Source organism: Bactrocera oleae, chromosome 5 (assembly GCF_042242935.1).
Source record: "Bactrocera oleae isolate idBacOlea1 chromosome 5, idBacOlea1, whole genome shotgun sequence".
Taxonomy (NCBI): domain Eukaryota; kingdom Metazoa; phylum Arthropoda; class Insecta; order Diptera; family Tephritidae; genus Bactrocera; species Bactrocera oleae.
The window spans coordinates 53,754,890-53,775,469 of NC_091539.1; the positions used below are offsets into that span (position 1 = coordinate 53,754,890).

Below are 20,580 nucleotides of genomic sequence, written 5' to 3' on the forward strand. Positions count from 1 at the left end.
TTTTTCGGTTGCCTTTTTTTAAAAAAAAAACAACGCTGTTTGTTTAGAAGTGTCCTTTTTTCCATTTTATGAGAAAATTTACTACACTAATGTATTTTTTTTTAACACCAATAGAGAGCAGAAGCTTCAACGAAAGAAGAACCACCCGACTATTTTAAAAACGGTACATATTTTTCTCTTATTTAATTCTATAACATCTCTAAAATATTTTCCTAAATTTTCAAGTTGATACTAGTAATAGTTTTGGAGCTACAGCTTTGAAAAGTTGCGCGCTTGAGCTCAGCATAATGAAATTTTACGCAGGTATTTGAGATATAATTTACAAGGTCTTGCAGTGGAGGATTTTTTTTGTTCAGTTACAACTATTTAAAAAACAAAAAACGTTGAGAAATACAATTTTTATTTTATTTTTTTTCTCATCCCAAAACCTAGTTAATGGTCTTAGTTCAAACACGTAATTTTTATTTTGAGTTTTGATGATCCTGTCAGAAATTCTGCTGTCAACGTGGAAGCACGTTTTTTACGAGGGACCGCCGGAAATGACGTCGTAGTGACCGAGTTTTGATTATTTTCCTTTCAAAATTTCACAAAATCTTTATCAAATATGTATCTTCAGAAAAAATAAAATTTTTATTTTTTTATATGAAAAAAAAGTTATTGAAAATAGGGCGTTTTTGCACGACGAAACAAATGTAACCACTTAAGTAAGAATAATGTCAAAAAATAAGAATTATAAATATAAAAAAACAGTGTGCTTAGGACATAAAGAGAAAAGTTGATAGCCATCTATCTCTAAATTTTGAGTTAATGTAAAAAAAGAGTAGAGTAGCAGATCTCTTTGCAGTGAATATTTTCCACAGGACTTGCAGGTTTGCCAAGAAATGATATTAACAGTTTTTTAAACTTAAAAATATAACACCCTGCCTCTCTTTCCATTTCTCTTTCTTTTTTGTTATATTATTTTTCTTTTTCAATAGGTTTATCCAAGTATTTTTTTTTCAAAGGTTTCAAAAACAAGCGACCCCGGTCTATTAATAGTGTACTTGTTCTTAACTAAATTTTGCTTAAGTTATCAAAAAGACCAATCTAACATAAAATCCTAAAATCGATCAAAATATCAGGAGGAAACTTTTTTGGACATCAATTGAAAAAATCTTACAAACTAACAAACTAAAAAACTCATGTAATCACTATTATATAGAGACGACCTCAACTGTGAAACACTTATTCTTTCCCTGCCTCTGCTAAGTCATCTATTTCACTTTAATGGTTAAAATTCGAATATACTAGTCGGACTGTATTAAAGAAACAAATAAATAGTGATAGCACAATGAAAATCAAAATTAATACTGCATAGCATATCAATAACATTTACGAGTAAATCACCGAATATTGCTCATACGCCACGTTGCACCAAAGGCATGACGAAGCAAATTTGAATTAACAGACATATGTATATACATATATTAATATACGATTTGAAATATAATGAATTTTATGGGCGGCGCAGATTTAGAAGAAAGCTAACAAAGACGAAGACGAAATAAATTCAAAGGAATTAAAGCGAAACGAAGCGGTCTTAAATGCTGGCAACAGCAACACAACTACAAACCTTAGTTCCTTAACATACATTCTTAGATGGTTTGGGGATTAGCGTGTGAAATGCGCCGTAAAAATATGCACATCAACAGATCATTAACTTGTTGGGTAATTAAATGTGTCATCATTGCTGACAGTTAGAGCGCGCTTATGCTGATGCTGATGCTGGTGCTGCTGATGATGGCGATTGACACGTGGCGAAAAGCTGGCTGTGGGATTTGTTCAACGGACTGTGGCTATGAAATGACGATTTCATTACCACTCTTACACCTACAAATATTTAGTTGCTTCGGTTTATTTGCCTGGTAGACACATATTTTTTTATTTTATTTGGTATTTGGCATTTATGTGGGATGATTAGTCACAGCGGAGTCCGGTGGGTGATAAAGAAGCTGGCTGATACATATACATATGTACATATGTGTGACAATGTGTTTTTGCATGTCTTTATCAGGAAAAAAGAATCAACCCAAGAAGTTGTTACTAGTTTTGTGATCTTATATAAAGAATCATACCTTCAATGATGAAATTCATTGAAAACATTTTCACAATTTGACCGAGCTTACTTGCGGTTGGGTGACTGTAGTCTTTGAAAAAGCTAAAATGATAAAATTATCCTTGGTACATTACATATATACTTAATCATTCAAGATATATAAAGTATCAAAATCTAGGTCGATCAGACGCTTAGTTATGCTTGACGCTAAAAAGCTCTGAAGTAGGCAAATATTATACTTAAGAGGGAACATTTAGTTGAAAGAAAGAAACTGAGAGAGAAGAAACTATCTATTCGTCAATCGAAAATGAAACTTATTCCCACTAACTCTATATTAGTTAGAAATACTACTAGCGAACCGTTTGACATCACGTCATGAGTATTCTTAATCATATACTGATTGATACGGTAGTTTGGACATTTGAGCGTGACTACTTTCTCTCCCCATATTCCCTTTTTGACACACTTATCACTGTCGAGAGTCATTCAGATGAAACTTGTGTTTTTGTTGGAATTTAATAGACCAGGGTCGATAATTTTGAAAGCAAAAACAAATCATATGATGATGAACCCCATGAAATGCCAGGAAAAATAATTTACGGGTGATCTGAGGCGGTTTAAAATTGGTTTAACTGGATAGACGGGCAGATAAAATAATCTAAAGCAGGCTTGAATAATTTAGTGGGGTCTGTTTTGATGACTCGTCAGAAGCTACGGGAGCTCGGATGGGAGGTTTTATCGCATCCATGGCGAATACCCTTGGTGGTGTGAAGTTGAACTCAAAAGAGGCTTGTGAAAAGTGGCTGTCCGAATTCTTCGCAAATAAGGAGGGGGGCTTCTACGAGGAAGGTATTATGAAGTTGCCGTCTAGATGGAAACAGATCATCGAACAAAACGGCGCATATTTTAACTAAATCCGATCACTGTAACACTTTTTATAAAGCATTGAATGAAGAGCAAAAAAGCGAAAGGGAGATATTTATTAACAGAAAGTTGAGATTTCAATGAATATTTAAAAAAGCAGATATTTTTACGTAAGAATTTTCGATTGAAAATTCGAGTCCTCTTCCGATATTAAGTCAGAATAAGGTGAAAAAATAAATATTTTAAATCAAAAATAACAATTGGAATGTGTTTGGGACATATATAGTTCGAGAAAGATAGAAATATATAGTAAAAAGCTTGGCTATTTTTTCACATAAATTTTGAGGTTATGCGAAAAAGTGTTAACACGATGCCATTAAACTCCATCATTGGACTTATTGGACCATTTTTAGCCCTTAAAAATTCAAACAGCTTCCTCTTCCCGACTTAAAAAATTCAAAGTTGAAAAATCGACAATCAAATTAAGCTAGCTCTTGGCATGCTAGAAAGAAAGGTTTCTTCAAATATTCATACAAGTATATCTTGTTGTGTTGCCAAAGACGATAAGAAAAGTATACCAATTTTTACATGACATCAACATAACACCAGTCGGTTACTTTTCTTACAAGAATTTTTCCGAAAATTTTTAAAAAGTAAAGCTTTTTGTGTTTCGGGCAGTAGATAAGTGGCATCTTTTGAAATAATTAAAGGATTTACAAGGTTTAGTAAATGAAAAAAGAAATTGCATTACATTTTGTTTTTTGAGGAAGCATAAAGAAACAGCAAGTAATCACTTAAGTATATTAAAATTACTGAATCTACCACAAACCTAAACGCCAATTAAACCATAGAAACGTTATTCCTTAGCGTTTACATTAACACATTTATTTATACAAATACATACATACCACATATATGTACTCGTATATATGTATGAGTAAATGAAGCAAATTAAATATGTGCATAAGCCGTTTGCTGTGCCGCCGAGCCAACGAAAAACCTAAGAAATCCGCATTAAAGTCAGAGTTTCTGAGAAAAGAGCAAACAACTTGCCAGGTGGGAGTAAATTCCGAACAATAAGCAGTGAAAAAGTCTAATGAAAGTCTAAGTAAATATAAAGGAAAGAAAATAATTAATGTGAGAGAACAGTAAAGCTAATATCAACGCTTGGCAAATCACTAAGTGCCTGAGAGAAAATTAAGGACTAGGGGAAAAAATCCGATTAAAAGTTTAAAACGACAAAAATTAAATTATTTAATATAATTAAATGAAAAAAAAATAAAAAAATTTAATATAATTAAAAAAAAAAATAAAATATAATTGGCAGCATACATTTATTGTATATAGTAGTAGTATATACCCTGCAAAAAATCCGATTTGGTAAATACGATTCAAATTTGTTCTGTGTAGGCATATTCTCTTCATTTATGAGAATATATAAAGAAAAAGTTGTTATCGATTATTAAGGAAGCAAAGAAGGTTTCAGAGTCCTGATAAGTTTTCATTACAGCTACGGTTTGTTGCTGAACTTTTTGTCAAAGCAATGTCTTATAAGCTGATAAAAAATAAATGGTGTAATTACGGAAAGGATATGTGCACAATTTCAGACCGATATCTCAAAAAGTGGGAGTCAAGTTCGCGTGTGTGGTATACAGATGGACAGATATACGGATATAGCTTAATATACTCTGTTCAGGGTATATTTAACCTTTTTAGCTATTTATATGTATATTATACATTTTCCTATACTATATATGTTTGTATGTGAATGAATACATAGGCTAACTATGGTACTAAACCACTTTTCACCAACACACCTAAAATGACAACTAAAGCTGAAGTGCTTTGTCGCTCAAAAACAAAAGCTCTAAAATTACGAAAAACTCTCCCTCTCAATTTTTTCATTTTCTGTCGTCATTTACTTTTGTTATTTAAACTTACATATATATTTTACCCATCAAACTAGAAGCTTAAACTGCTGTAATGACCTTCACGCTGCGCTGGAGTAGTGGCTGAGCGAAGACATAAAAAATGCAAAAATCGAAAATTGATGCTGTCAGAGTGACGCAATTATATTTCAAAAATAATACCACAAAGCATATGCTACGGACAGACACGCACGCCAAATATGAAGGCGAGGAGCAATGTAAATTTGCCAAATTTCAAACCGCAAAAAAGTAATTACCAAAATGGTCAGCAAGCCCACAAGAAAAAATATATATTTAAAAAAAAATAAGGTATAAAGAAAAAATCTGTTGTGCGCTGGACATGGTGCCTGAGGCGTCAAATGGCGCACAAACAGACACATAACGGAACACAAACCGCACTCAAATGTTCCGTGACTAGCCGAGCGGTGTTGGGTGCCTCAAAGCAGCTGTGCCTCAATTCTTTGCCAATGACGCGCACACCGTCTCTGAGTGTCACTGCCTCACATATACATGCTAAGAGGGTATATGCGTGCGTGTAGCGTGCTATATAAGATTGGCAGCCAAATAGACAGACAATTGTCGTCGGCGACTGGGTAATGCCGCTTAAATATTGCGCCATTTGCTATTTATGCCGGTCGTCGATTGTTTGCCAAGCTATTAGGCGTCTGTTACGCACACGCACGCACGCAGCAAGCTTTCAGTTGGATTGGTTGCCCAAATTAAAGTAGCCGAATTTGCATAGAAATTTCTCCTTGTGTGGATTTAAGGCTTAAGTGTCTTAAATTATCTGTGTGTTCCTTTAAAATTTTGCCATTTTCAAGTCTAATATTATTTGGATAATTTTTAAAACTCTCATTGAATTAATGAATTGTTCATGATGGTGTATACTGAAGATTGAAATTTTATTCAATGCTGAGTTTAATGTTATTATGGACATACGACATTTCGAACATTTTATATATTTTCTCTTAAGTAAAAAAAGAAAATTCATAAGTAGGAAGAAAATGTTGTAAATAGCTTTAGAAAGTTAAATAAACTTTTCACTCTCAAGTTAGTGGCAAGGTTTAACGGTAGCTGAAAGTAAAGTTCCTCAAGTCACTAGAACAGCTATAACTTTGTAAAAAATTTGATGTGTATAAAAGTCTTTTAGGAAAACCTTTTTGATTAGCTATGAAAAACAAATTTTCGATATTTTCAAATTTATAGAATAGAATATCCCCATAAGTATACCATTATTAAAACATTACGTCTACATTTAGGCGTGAAAACCAGGAAAAAACTTAAGTAGACTATATTATAATCATTTGAGATTTAAAAATAATTAAAATTTAAATATTTAATAAGAAATAAAATTGTCAAGCTTAGAATGACACACATACACTGGCACTCATATCGCGATCAATATTTTGACTAAAAGTTAAAGATGACCGGGCGTGAAAATGTGCACGTGGAGCTTGCCGATTATTTGGTCAATTGTGTTGACTAACGATGTCCGCAAATAGCACAAAAGCAAATACAAATACAATTACTAATGTGATTCATAGCCAATACCAACCCATATAGATATATCTACATTGATGATTACACAATTAATTATCTACAAATATGCGGGCCGAAGGCAAATATTTATATGCTTGTGAGCAAATATTGACAAAAATATATATAAGCTCACATATTTAAAATCGCAATAGCAAGTAAATGTATGTGTTTTTATACCCTGAAAAGGCTAACTTCAGTTTGCCACGAAGTTTGTAACACCCTGTATAAACTGAACGGATTGATCGGAATTAAGTCCTTGTATGAAAAACGTTTTTATTTGACGAGATATCTCTACGAAATTCAGTGCGGATTATTGGCTATGGCAGCGGTATAATTTCCAAAGAAATTGTTCATATCGAACCACTATAGCATATAGCTGCCATACAAACTGATCGATCAAAATCAAGTTAGTGTATGGAATCTTTTGTATTGGTGAAGGGTATTTTAGCTTCGGTGCAAACATAGTTAACGGTTTTTCTTGTTATTTAAAAATTTGGTGTTTTTTCTATAATATCTTTATTACTTTAATTGTTTATAAAAAAAAAAACGAATATGTAATAAAACACTTTTTCAATGCTTGAAACTCAGCAATTTTGTGCCTCGGAGTATTTAGAAATGATTTTTATCTTCTCTTAGGCTACTTTATTTTAAATACTCAAACGAAACCCAGTATTACTATGTTTATAGAAAAAGAAAATATTTTTCGAAAATACTCGTTTGCAATCATTTTACTTCAATCCTCTCTTCATACAAAAATCTCCCAATTTATATACGTCCTTCTTATAGAAAACATACACAATTACACTCAATTACTCCCCACTGTAATCATTACTGCGCTTTTATAATGCTACAATATCTTCCTGCTACCTTTTGCCCTCCTCACCCATATTGGTTAGCGTATTTTCACTTCATTGGCCTCATTTGTATTTGGCTCACAAAAACGAGTTAACGGCCAGAGATTAGTTGGACCAGTAACGACTTTGATTTCCTTCATCATGCCATAAACTGTCTGACATTTGCTTTTTAACTGCTTGCATTACCACAAGGAAATGGCAATATCAGCACAATAACAACTGCCGTCGTGACGTTGTGGCATCGTGTTGAATGCGGCTGTTCGCAACAATGTCGTTGATGACCGTATTTACCTTGGTTGCCGCAAACGCCGCTACATAGTCGTACCTACTGAAAGCTCGCTTCCGAAAGAGATGCTTATGCAATTCCAGCACAATAAATATATTGCTTTTGTATGTGCTGTCGCTGCCGCAGCTCTGGCAACCAGCTCATAATGTGGATTTTCATGTGAGAAGGAAATGAGCTATGCAGTTGCCATAAGGATAAGCAAGGCAAACGCACGAAGGACGATTTGGCTTTATACTATGAGTATGAGCCGAGATTGCATGGAAATTGTTAAGCATATCACTTACTGATGAAGCATGTCGGAGATAAAGAGTTTTGATTATGACAAAAGTACCCTGTAGGAAATTTGCACAACAAAAACTTAGTTGAAAGGTGGTATTAATGGGTGTAATTTTTGACTATTCGGGTGATTTATCGAACCAAGTCTCGGAATGATGGAGATCTAAAAAAAAAATGGGAAAGAAAAAAGCTTCACAGTTCATTGTTAATTCGATTAAAATTATCCATTGTGAAAACAATTGTAGATATCCGGAGAACAATGGGCTTATAGAAGAGATTTTAAATGAAAAGGGACAAGAATGAGAACAAGAACGTGGTCATAAGTTCAACTAAAAGAATTCCCGATATGCCAGATGTTTAGACCTTAACAAATTCAGCGTCGTTACAAGCAGTCCTATGCTGTAGTAAGTCACGTCCAATGATTATTCCGTTAGTTCTATGGGGTTAAAACTCCAAGCAAGTTAGAAAAACGCATAATTGTGAATTGTTTTTGGAAGAGCCATTTTATTTATTAAATAAAGAAAAAATGCACATATACAGCACTCAATGCACTTTAACAACGGCGCTTCATTGAGAAAATTTTGGATTCTCTTGATCCCTGGAGGTGAGACAAAATTTTATTTTAAATCAAAGAAAACTTATTATTACGATATATGAATAGGTAGTAATCGAAGGGCTAGTCAAAATTTTAATTTTTGACAAAATGGCAGCTTCTCAAAAACAAGGGAGGCGATTACAAAAATTCTTGAAAATGTAAATATCGCCGAAACTATTTGCCGCTTCAACTTAAGGTTTTCAGAGAATATTTTCAAATAATCATATGTACATTCGAGATATTAGCAAACAATTTTCGAAATTCACAAGTGAATATAACCCCCTAAGTCTGTCTTCTTAAGAGTGTTCTTTCTCTTTTTCAAAAACCATATATTAACTTTGGGATAAATGTGGAAGTTCTCAAAATTTTTTACTTCAGCAGAGAGTCTTATATATACGTTTTAAGTCCCCATGACAGTCGGGTCGACAAAACAGGAAACAATACGAATTTAAATACGGTTTTGTTTAATATGTAACTATATCAAATTTTTTATCATTTTGGTTATAAGCGCTTGAAAAGTAACAATCTATGATATCTTTGAAAGTTGGTTATCTTCTCTATATCAATTTTTTATGTTTTGAGGCTCTGTCTTCCAAGTGGAGAACTGGACCGAGCTGAGTGTTACTACTAAAGTCCACATTGTGTTACTCTGAGTTATTCAACTGATCAGATTCGGCTGCCGTGAGATATTTACAATAAAAGTTTAGTTAAATTATCGTTTCGTTATCATATTCTATATGAAAGCATGCAAGGAAATGCAATATGTCGTGGATTTCTATCTAAGCTGCACCCTGTATCCCTTTTCTATAACCAATGAATTTTTCCTTCTGAAAAAGTGAATTTTTGAAGTGTGGTGACTGGGGTGAGTACACTATATTAAATATATGTTAGAAGATCGGATAATTAACGCTGGGCAATATATTTCCTACCGGGTCGCTTCGCACATGCGACGAAAAGTAAATTGAATGTCATTTACGAACAATGTGCCACTTTTAATTTACGTGAGCAATTTAAAAATAATTCTATATATATGTATATTTGTACGTATGATTATGTATAACTAACATGAGTAATGTCGTGTTATCAGGGATGGAATTATTTGATAAACATTAACTTTATTCACTGAAAACAAAGTGACATCTCTGATTCATAATTTTCGGAAACTATTTAGTTGATAGGACAGGAAAGTGATATACAATACTTTTATTTTAACTTGTGTATGGTCTCTAAAAAACTGAACACACCTATCAGTTAGGTATGTGTGTTGAATGTCACAACATATCTAGGAAAAGTTTCTTTTAATTTTATAATTCACTGATTAAGAGTTCAGTAATAGCCTGATAAATTACAATAATATTTAAAGGCAGAGTTTTATATTTTCTACAAGATTAGGAATTATATGGATCATTTAAGAGTTTTAGTAAGCGGCACTGGGAACGTTAGATATGGTTTCGGATAATGAATATACAATTCTCAATATCGTATATCTATATATCCTAAATAAATAAAAATTACGTGTCACGCTTTGCCGGGGTTAACTTTTAAGCTACTGCACCGATTTTATTAAAATTTAGCACACTATGTCCATATTAATCCAACATAAATGATAGGATAATTTAAATCTCAAATTTTAAAAATTAAAAAAAATTCTTAAAAAAATATATATAATATATAGATGTGTTTAAAATTAAGAACGAAAATGAAAGTTTTCAATAAAATGTCAAATGTAAAATTCATTATTTTTTTCATTGAGTTCAAGTAAATACCATTTCAATATTTTATTAATTCAAGAAAATAAAATATAAAATTAATTATTTTGAGTAAAATGACCAGAAGAAACAAACCTCAATAACCAGCGGAGCAGAGAGGCGCCCGGAAAACTTAATGCAAACGAGTTTAAGTCGAACAATACACAAATAATAAGAATATCAGACAGTCCTGCATAAGAAACTGAAGAGGTCCGTGGCGAACGTATGCGGCAGATTACTGAAAGAAGAAGAGCCACCGTGAGCAAAGCATTGCTACTGCAAGAGTACAAGAACGAAAGAGGCAGCGGACAAGCGGCTCATTAACACGAGTGTCTTTTTAACATGTATCATGTTTGCATGTAATACTTGTCGTATATAAAATTTTGCGTGATACCATGCGATTTTACATATTATACTTGTAGTATATATATGAAAATTTTGCACTGTGCGAGACGCAATAAATGTTATAATGCAACCAAAGTACGTTTTAACCGAAAAGCAACGTAAGCAAAAGAATGAAATAACAAACGCAACGAATTGACCGATGACCAACGAAAACGCAAAAATAAACCCGATCACTTGTATGGTTTGCGTAAAAAAAAAAAAAAAAGAGGCTGACAAGGAGCAATTAGAAGCTTCTATTTGGATAAATAACGAATTTGTAAATTCACAAGTTTAGACATAGAATTTAAAAACCTTTCCACGACAATCCGTTCGGTTTCGTATGTTCGGTTTGCGACCGTCTGTGGTTACAAAATGACGTTACAAAAAATAACTTGCACAAAATTTGAATTTTCAAACGAAAATATAACCGAATTGGTATGTTGCAATACCTGCAACAATACACTTGGCAATTTTAAAACAATTCCTCGCTTATCGCGTTCGAACGGATTCGTATATCCCGAGTATCCGACGCATTTGCCGCCGCTCGATATGATCACGGAAAAATTGGTTTCGCCGTGAAATAAAGTTATAGTTGGAATATTTATTACAAAAAGAATTGCAAAAAATATATAATAAGAATTTTATGAAAAAAAAAATTAAACATATTTTTATAATTATACTTAAACTTGTTACTAGAAATTCGCAATTTACTCGCGTGTAACGCAAAACATGATGCATGATTTTAATTTATGATTGTTAAACAAAAATAATATTTGGGTCTTGCATTCGAATATGCACCAGATGTTAATTGCTACGCGAATTCAAAAATTGCTATCGGTGCAATGGATAGGGTATGTCAATATTGTGGGCCAAAACAAAGTGAATGATTTTATTTACGTCTGTTATTAGTGCATAGTCCTGGATCAACGTCTTATGAATTTTTGTGAGCAGTTAATGGCCGAGTTGTGAGCCGGGAATTGAGATTGTTAGAAGACGATAACTATTGGGATAAAACATTGGCTGATGCTGCGTGGACACAACGTCAATTGTTTGAATTTATTTTAACATCGAGTAATCCATCTTAAGCAGTGTTTATAGAGCAGTGTTAATAGAGGATTTATGCATGATTTTTTCAAATTTACCATATCGTCCGGCCGCAGACGTAGTCAACAGTGATTTACAACGAACAAAACATAATTTATGAACGGATTATGCAGATTTATGAACGGATTATGCCTTGCTGGTCATTCTTCGATCTACTTTCGTAGATGAAATAAATGCATGTTGAAAACAATAATTATTATGGCGAAGTGTTAAAAAACTACGATTGACTATAAACATTTTTACTAGGCTTATGTACAGGTGTTTTGTAACACCTCTATAGGTGCATACCTTGTATGTTATATATACATTGTATCCTGGGATAAATAAATAAATAAATATATTTTCAGAACTATTGCTAGATATTGGGAACGGTAGATTAGCATAGTTCTAAACTAAAATTAAATGAAAAATATTGATAAACCTACCTACCCCACTCACAATATTAAACATTGAAAACTTTGAAAATTAATAATTTGATTAAAACTTGAATATAAAATTGATAAAATAAATCATCTTTGGTTGAATTGTACAACTTAAAAAAAAATGTATTTAAAATTTTAAAATTTTAAAGCATTATTAAACTTGTAACCCCGTGTATTTTTAAACACTTCTTCCATTCTTTAATCATAAATAATATTTTACTGTAATCAATAGTTTAAAAAATATAAAATATAATTTATCGTAAACTTAGCCACAGCAAAGCGTGACTAAGGTCCACTAGCATATATATATATAATATTTTAAATTTCAACTGTTTACAGTATTGCGCCAAAATGTAGGCAAGAGCTAGAGCACCAAAGAGATTTTGTCGTTTCTGTTTCTTATATCAAGTTTTAAGAGACCTTTAAATTTGGTAAGGGGCTTTCATCTTTACGCTTTGATTATATTCATGCAAAAAAAAAAAACTTTTTATAATATATTCAATTTTTTTCACGGTGGTTCTGACGAACTGGAGTTCAACGCACTTTGATCGTTCATCACTGCCACAATTTATGGCATTAAAAAAATAATATTTTCAGCATCACATCAATTTTAGAGCTCCTTTGACACTTAAGAAAAATGTTATATTACAAATTTTTTACTCGCAGTGGAAAAGCACACAAATTTGAATAAAATCTATGCATTATAGTAGAAAGCAGCCTCATCAAATGAAATACACAACAAAATTGTTCACCATTTTTCTTGCTCCACTGCTGCTACGCAATGTCAAAGCGAATCTACAACATGAAAGGCAATTTTGTACATTTTACATGAAAATTAAATAATCCTACAATTAACGAAGCACTCATTCGAGCCAAGACATTGCGGCAACATAAGCATTCAGCTTACATGTATGTACAATATATACAAACGGATGCAAGTAAATGGCCATTTACTGCTGTCGACTGCTGTTTGTAGATACCTAAAATTGTGGCAGTTAATTTTCAAGGTGCACTAGGGAGACATCAACATAAACGCACCCAGGCGCATACTAAAATGCAATATTCACACAAACCAGCGAGTGAATGGCTGCGAACATAGATTAAAATGTTTTCATTTATTTATGTAGGTGTATCTATGGGCATATGGATATAAGCGTTGGTGATTTTACCGCCGCTGTAAAGCGTTACTAAGCTGTTAATGCTTTAATTTTTTTTGCGGTGATGTGCCGTCTAACAAACTCACAATTAAATGAAAAGAGCGCTAACTTTTGTGTGGTCAGCAAAGTTTTTGTTAACCGGGAAATTTTTAACGTTGCATAGAAAATGTAAGTTTGAAATATAAAATGGTTTTTCATACTAAGAGCGAGTGTTTTGCAAAGATACTGTAAACTATGTATGGTGACATATGGAATAGAAATTATTTTAAAAATTTAGGTTGATTTTGGAAAAACTATGATAATAGGAACCGGGAGTTCTGGAAGTATGGAAACATATTATTGACCGCGGGTACTTTTTCATTACCTTCGTATATTGGTATCAATATTATTATCATTACCATTACCATTGCAATAACTGTTACTATTGTTATTACCATTACCGTTACAATTACATTTACAATTACCACTACCGTTGCCAGTAGCATTACAAATACAATTACCACTACTACTACCACTACCGCGGCCACTATCTTATTCTTATCCGTCTCCTTATCCTTATCATTATCCTTATCCTTATCCTTATTCCTCATCCTTATCATTATCCTCATCCTTATCCTCATCCTTATCCCGATCCTTATCCCTATCCTTATCCTTATAATTATTCTTATCCGTATCCTCATCCTTATCCTCATCCTTATCCCGATCCTTATCCCTATCCTTATTATTCTTATTATTATTCTTATCCTTATCATCACCCGATCCTTATCCCTATCCCTATCCCTATCCCTATCCTTATCCTTATCCTTATCCTTATTCTTATCCTTATCCTTATCCTTATCCTTAACCTTATCCTTATCCTAATACTTATCCATATCTTTATATTTATCCTTTTACCGTTACCATTACCTCTACATTTACTATTACCATTACCGTTATCATTACCATTACCATTACAATTACAATAACCAACATCATTACAATTACCATTACCGTTATCATTACCATTACCATTACAATTACAATAACCAACATCATTACAATTACGATTACCATTACAATTGCCTGATACTATTACCATTACCAATACTAAAGATTGTGGTATTCTTATCCCAATCCTTATCGTTTACCTTTATTTCAATCGCTATTTTTATATTGATATTTTTCGTGATCTTCAACTTTATCATCTTAATTTTTATCATCTCCTAGACAAGTTCGATGCCTCTGAAGTTCAATCCGAACAGTTTATAAATTTCAAAAACACATCAATAATCTCACTCATTTTCTCTGTCACCACAGTCTCAGCAAAAGTTATACATCATACACATTACAAGCTAACAACCCAATAGCTATATACAATATATTGTACTTATTTCGTTGATGCTATATCTGGGTTGGCTGCTACTTACACTATGCTACATAATTCACTTTTGGTAACTACGAATTTGCTGTCAACGCGGTGACATTCCAGCTCGTTTGCTTGGTTTTTGACTTTAATGCCAAGGTGTTTGTTATGATTACGAACAAACACGCACACAGACATATGTACATGCGCGTGTATAGCTGTAGCAGCAACAACAATGCAATGCTTGTTATTGTTTTTCTTATTTTTGTGCTGACAAGGTGAGAAAAGTACGCAAGGTACATATACTCGCATACACCAATACACACACAAACATATTCATTCTAGTTGCTTGTGTAACAAAACAATGCAATAAATTTTCACAGTGTCGCCAATGTCTCAACGCGCCAACAAAGACAATCTAAACAGCTGAGAGTATATTGTACATACAGGTTCACAGAAAACCCAAAGTGAGGCCACGGCATACATTTAGGTAAGCATGCTTACACTTGTGCACTTATATACTCATTTTATTTAGTATGTCTTTTGTGGGTTGACATTGGAGGAGTGTGGCGTCGTAAAGATGCTACCAATGCCAATATACACTAATCTCACAACAACAATATGGGCGAAATATTGCTGCAACTTAGTGTTATTCGGTGCTACGAGTATCCTTGACACTCAGCGGCCGCATTACGAGCAGCATTAAATACCTGACTGCCTTTGAACCGCTGTCACACACACACATAAAAGAAAAGGTATGCGTATGTAACTACAGGCATGTATATGTGTAGGTGCGTGGACGTATGTGCAGGTTGCATATTTCTTCAGTTGTTGTGCAAGCGCAAGTATTTATGTGAGGTCACTGCGTTAAATGGCATATACTTTATGGGTGTGCAAGACAACAAAACCAAAAACAAAAGAAAACAATAACAATAAAGAGCGTGGAAGGGAATACTTGTTGTTAAAGTTAAGTGAGCCTTTGGCTACTGGCTTTTAAAATTATACATGATCTCCCATATAACCGAAGCATTTCAAATAAAGTATTATTCTTTAGTTTAATCTTATAGCTCAAATGGTGGATTGAGTGTATAATGAATTTATGAATAGAGTACGCAATAACTACTGAAATTGTTTTACTTAATATTTGATGTTGAGTCGTAGGATATAAACATATGCCTTTACTTTACAAGTGCGGACCGTGGAAAGAAAAGTTAGAGACTCAGCAATACCTAAGAAAATTGTGATTGCACAAATCATGGGAAATTTATTCCAAAAAGGTGTTTTCAACGGTAATTCATTGATTCGTATTAATCATTTAAATATCTTACTTAATGTGCAAGTCCGAAAGAATGCTTTTTTTTTGTAAATTTTCCGAAGACACATTTTATTTAAAACATAAATAAAAATTATGTAGGTTTACAAAAATTAACTCGGTGATTAACTTAGAAGAATTTTTGATTCCTTTAATACCGTAGCCGATCTCCAAGAGCACCTCAGATAATAGGTGTTTGGCCATATGGAAGATTTTTCTGCTTAATTTTATTTTAAGTCGAGAAACCAAACAAATTTATTATTATTCAGTAGGTGAATACGGGTAATGATCAAAAGACTAGTAAAATTTTGATTTTTGATCATATGGTGTGACTACGCAAAACAGTCTTATTATTAATCATTAAATTTGGCTTAAGAGAAAATCGAGAAAAAAAAGGATTTCGGTCTGAATGTTTGCCTTGAGATCATTGTGGAGATTTTAGAGCAAACACCGCTCCAAGCAATCAGTTTATGGTCACGCAATATCATTTCAAGAATCTTGAATTTATTTTCTGTTCTCCACAAGCGGAAATTTTGCACTCTAATTTTTAGGTTTAAGCCATTAATGGTTAGAATTGAACTGAGTTTAAAAAACTATGTCAAAGTTATTTAAGTTTTGCATACAGACATAAAATGTGCCATACCCTCTATAAATATTGGTTTAATATATCAAGTACCAACACTGGGTTTGACCATTTCTCTTTTAAAAGCTATTTACTTTAAATATTCAGCTATTCTTATAGCATCTATTGGGTCACATTATGATTCTGTAATCAAATAAGAAAGCATATAATAATTTTATTTGCTCTACAGAAGGACTATTTTTAAGGGTGTCCCCCATATGTGCCAATTAATACAATATCATCAAATTTTACCTTGAAAACTTTAAATAGTCTTATATATCTCTTATAGACATTTATAATGTATTATATATATACAATATTATAGATTTTTTCGATCAACCCGTAAACAGTAAAAACTTGAAAATTTCTATGAATACAGTCAGAAAAACTGATAAATTCGTTTTTTGATTCTTCCATTAAATTTGTTAAATTTATGAAATTCAATTTGCCAGCGGAAAACGCAGTATGGTGCGAAATGTATACACATTTTCAGGCACTCTTGTGCAAGTATATATGAATGTATTTACATATGTATACGCATGTCTTTCTAGCTACTTAGCAGTCATCATGCTGCGCTATAAATTAAAGTAAATTTTACGATGCATAAATTGTGCGTCGCGTTTTCATTATTTTTTTACGATTTGCATAGCTGTTTTTTGCAAGGGTAAACTTTTAGCGACATGTTGCTTTCGTAGGGAAAAGAAAAATGAATTGCAACACACATAGGCACTTCAAGCTTAAAAAAAACTGAGAAAAGTAGTGAAAATTCACATACTTACATACATATTTTTACAAATGCGTGTATATTTTACAATTTAAAAAGTATTGGCACGATATTTGAATATATATACATATGTGTATGTGTATATAGAGTACCAGTGTATATATGTAAGAATCTCGGCACTTATTTACAACCGAAAAGGGTTAATAAACGAACAGTTGTGTGCGCTGAGTTACATGAATAATATAGAAAAAATTTATATTAAAATGTATATATCATCTCGAAAAGCTTCTTAAGAAAAAACGAAAAAAACTTTGGCATCGTGTATTGATTTGTTATCAGAAATTGATAATTGTGGGGTTGAAGTCACAGATTCGGTAGCTTGTTAGTTTAATATGTGGGAATTTAATAGTACCCATTTCACAAATACTGTCAAAATATTTTATATATATATTTATTCTAACAAACTTCTGTGTTAGATAATTAGATATAACAGATATTTCATATTCAGAAAAATATGAGCACACATTTATTAGAAATCAAAGTAAATAACCGCAAGAATTTTGACGTACATTTTAAATTAAAATATTTAAGAATTTGTTTTACAGGAGGAAGAACTTTCTTTTCTTTGTTAATGTAGTTTTACTAATCTATAATTTTATAAACAGGTAGGTAGGTAGGTAGTGAATCAAAAATACGCCCGAAATCTAACTACGAATGAAAAATATGATTTAAATTCGACACTCTGTTACATCAAAGTTAAGTGATACAAAATAGCTTACTTAAAACCGTCAAATTAAAAAAGAAACATTAAAACTGTTCTAACCGCTCAAAACATGCATAAGAGCAAATACAATAAACGCACTTCTATGTCGACTCACCTTCAACAAGCGCGAACATGATCTATTCCTTGCATTGATTTGTATGCAAATTTTCGCTAATTATTAATACTAATAACTACTTTTTCTTACTGTAATAACACTTTTTCACATTCAATTTAACTTTTTGTTACACTTCGGTTCACTTTACACATTTTTTCGACCCGATTGCGAAATTACATTAACACTAGTGCGCACGCACTCATCAAATTGTAACAAACTACATGTTTTCTATCATTGCACTCGCGATATTAACACTTGATTATAAATTATACAATTCATTTCAAATTCACGGAACACTTTAAATTTAGTATTATTATTATAATATTACAGTTTTTATTAATTAATAGCCGATTTCGTTGATTGCATTTTCGTTACAATTTACTAGGCCACTACGAATGTAAACAAAAGCACAACGCTGCATTTCAGTTTCAGTACAGGGCAATTCAGATGTGTTATAAAAATAATATTTTGTTATTTTAAAATGAATTGTAAAATTAAATTTATATTATATTCATATTTAACAATAAAAATATATGAAATAAAATATAATTAATAGAAATTAGTATTGTGCAAATATAAGGAGACACAAAAAATAATAGAAATCAATGGAGTTTCCAAATATTTTAATAATAATACGAGTACGGGAATTTAATTTTTTTTAATAAAAGAAAAACATTTTCTCTCTAAATTTAATATAAATTGTTTTTAGTTGTTTAATAATATTTAAGTGAGTATTTATTTGAAAAAAATTGGAACTATGTAAAAAATGCAAACCTTGTTATTGCCTGCAGGAGAACTAGCGTAGATAAAAAACTTAAATTATTTAACTTTTGCGGCCAATAACTTGTTATATAAATAATATAATGGCAAACATAAATATAAACTGAGATAAATTAAGATAAAACGAAAAAAATAATTGATGCAAAATGAAATAACATAAAAGGAGAAACAAAAAAAAAAAACGTTAAGTTCGGCTGCAACGCAGCTTTAATACCCTTCACAGGTGTATTTTTTTATAGCATTAAGGATTGTAAAAATATCTTTATCTTGATTTCGATCGGTCTGTTTGTATGACAGCTATATGCTATAGTGATCTGATCTAAAAAATTTCTTCGGAGATAATACATGCCAAATTAGTTGAAGATATCTCGTCAAATGACAAAGCTTTCCATACAAGTATATTGGTCCGATATCGGCGGTTCCGACAAATGAGCAGCATCTCATCATCATTGGTGACAAAAAGATGTCTGCAAAATTTCTGGTCGATATCTCAAAAACTGAGGGATTAGACAGACCATAATAATATAAATAACCGTAGACACTGCGATTTCATGTTTTCTAGATTGAATGAAAAAACATATTAAAATTCCAACCTTGAAATCCTAAAAATTGTTATTTGACACTTTTTTTATATTAATAATTATGTTGAAAGTTTTGAGCGCCACATTTTGACGTGTACTGAAGTTTACCTGGAATAATGGGGTAAGTCTCTTCCTTTGGTGGGCGAATCGGAATTACCTTCACCCAAGAAAGGAACAGAGAAAAAACCTTGTAATGAAGCACAGCGGCATAATTTTTAAGTCTTTAACCTTTGGTTTGAAGTCATAGTCTTCTATTTCATTTACCACCACTCTCCTTCCATAGGTCTTAATATTTGATAAGCATTGTTAGGTAGTTTCGTAAACACTTCGCACTCAAAAGTTTCCTCCAGAACTTGATAGTGGAAGCAGCACTCCTACTTTCTGCAACGGCACCGTATTCCTAATCGGACCTTGTTTTTCTCAATATACGCGTCTATATGTATGAACCCACAATTGAGCATCTCAGACATCGTTTTCGTAAATCAAATCGCTGCAGGCACGTGAATAGGCACAGCTGTCAATCGGAACAGTTGCTTGAAGCTGTTTACCTATACTTTGTTTTTGCTAGTTTCCGCTGCAAGTTAGTGAATGCAAGTTATCAGTTTCCGCTTGGCTATAACAATAACCGCTTAATTTCCGATATTTAGTCAGTTATGCAGTCAAGTGGCCAGGGGTATGTATGTCGGCAGCTTCGTTTGAATGCTCGTGCACTGAAAGCCATCGCCTCCGACACTGCTAAAGCGATGGAGACTTCCGGCAAAGGCAGGTGCCATGCTGAGGTTGGCGAAGTCTAATAGCATGCCAAAGGGGACATGAATAGTCAATTAGCCGAATAATTGCTGGAAGACTGATATTATTGGCATATTTCTGGGGGCAATTGCTATGTGGATTAGATTGCAAGTAATATATGGTTATTATGAATGAAGTTGCAATAAAAAGTGTTTTTTTTTTTTAATTTATTATCGATATTTATGTACGGTATACACATAGTTAATTCTTCAGTTTTAATGAAAAGTTATATTTTGCAGGCGATAGCAGTTAGCTTATTTCCTTCCTTTCTACAAAGGTGCTTTCATGCTTCCACTTTCA

At 32.5% G+C, this 20,580-nt stretch overlaps 1 protein-coding gene across 2 annotated transcripts in view; it reads right to left on the reverse strand.

Moving 5' to 3' along the window:
* The window catches only part of nAChRalpha3 (nicotinic Acetylcholine Receptor alpha3), a 145,409-nt gene that overhangs the window by 79,435 nt on the left and 45,394 nt on the right, over window positions 1-20,580 (reverse strand). Inside the window, exon 1 of one of the 2 annotated variants that reach the window (XM_070109751.1) lies at window positions 18,131-18,432. The exons of the other annotated variant lie outside the window; for it this stretch is intronic. Coding sequence (XP_069965852.1) covers window positions 18,131-18,149 — 19 coding nt within the window. The 5' untranslated portion in view covers window positions 18,150-18,432. Of the gene's footprint in view, window positions 1-18,130; window positions 18,433-20,580 lie in introns of those variants that run through there. 2 annotated transcript variants of the gene reach the window in all.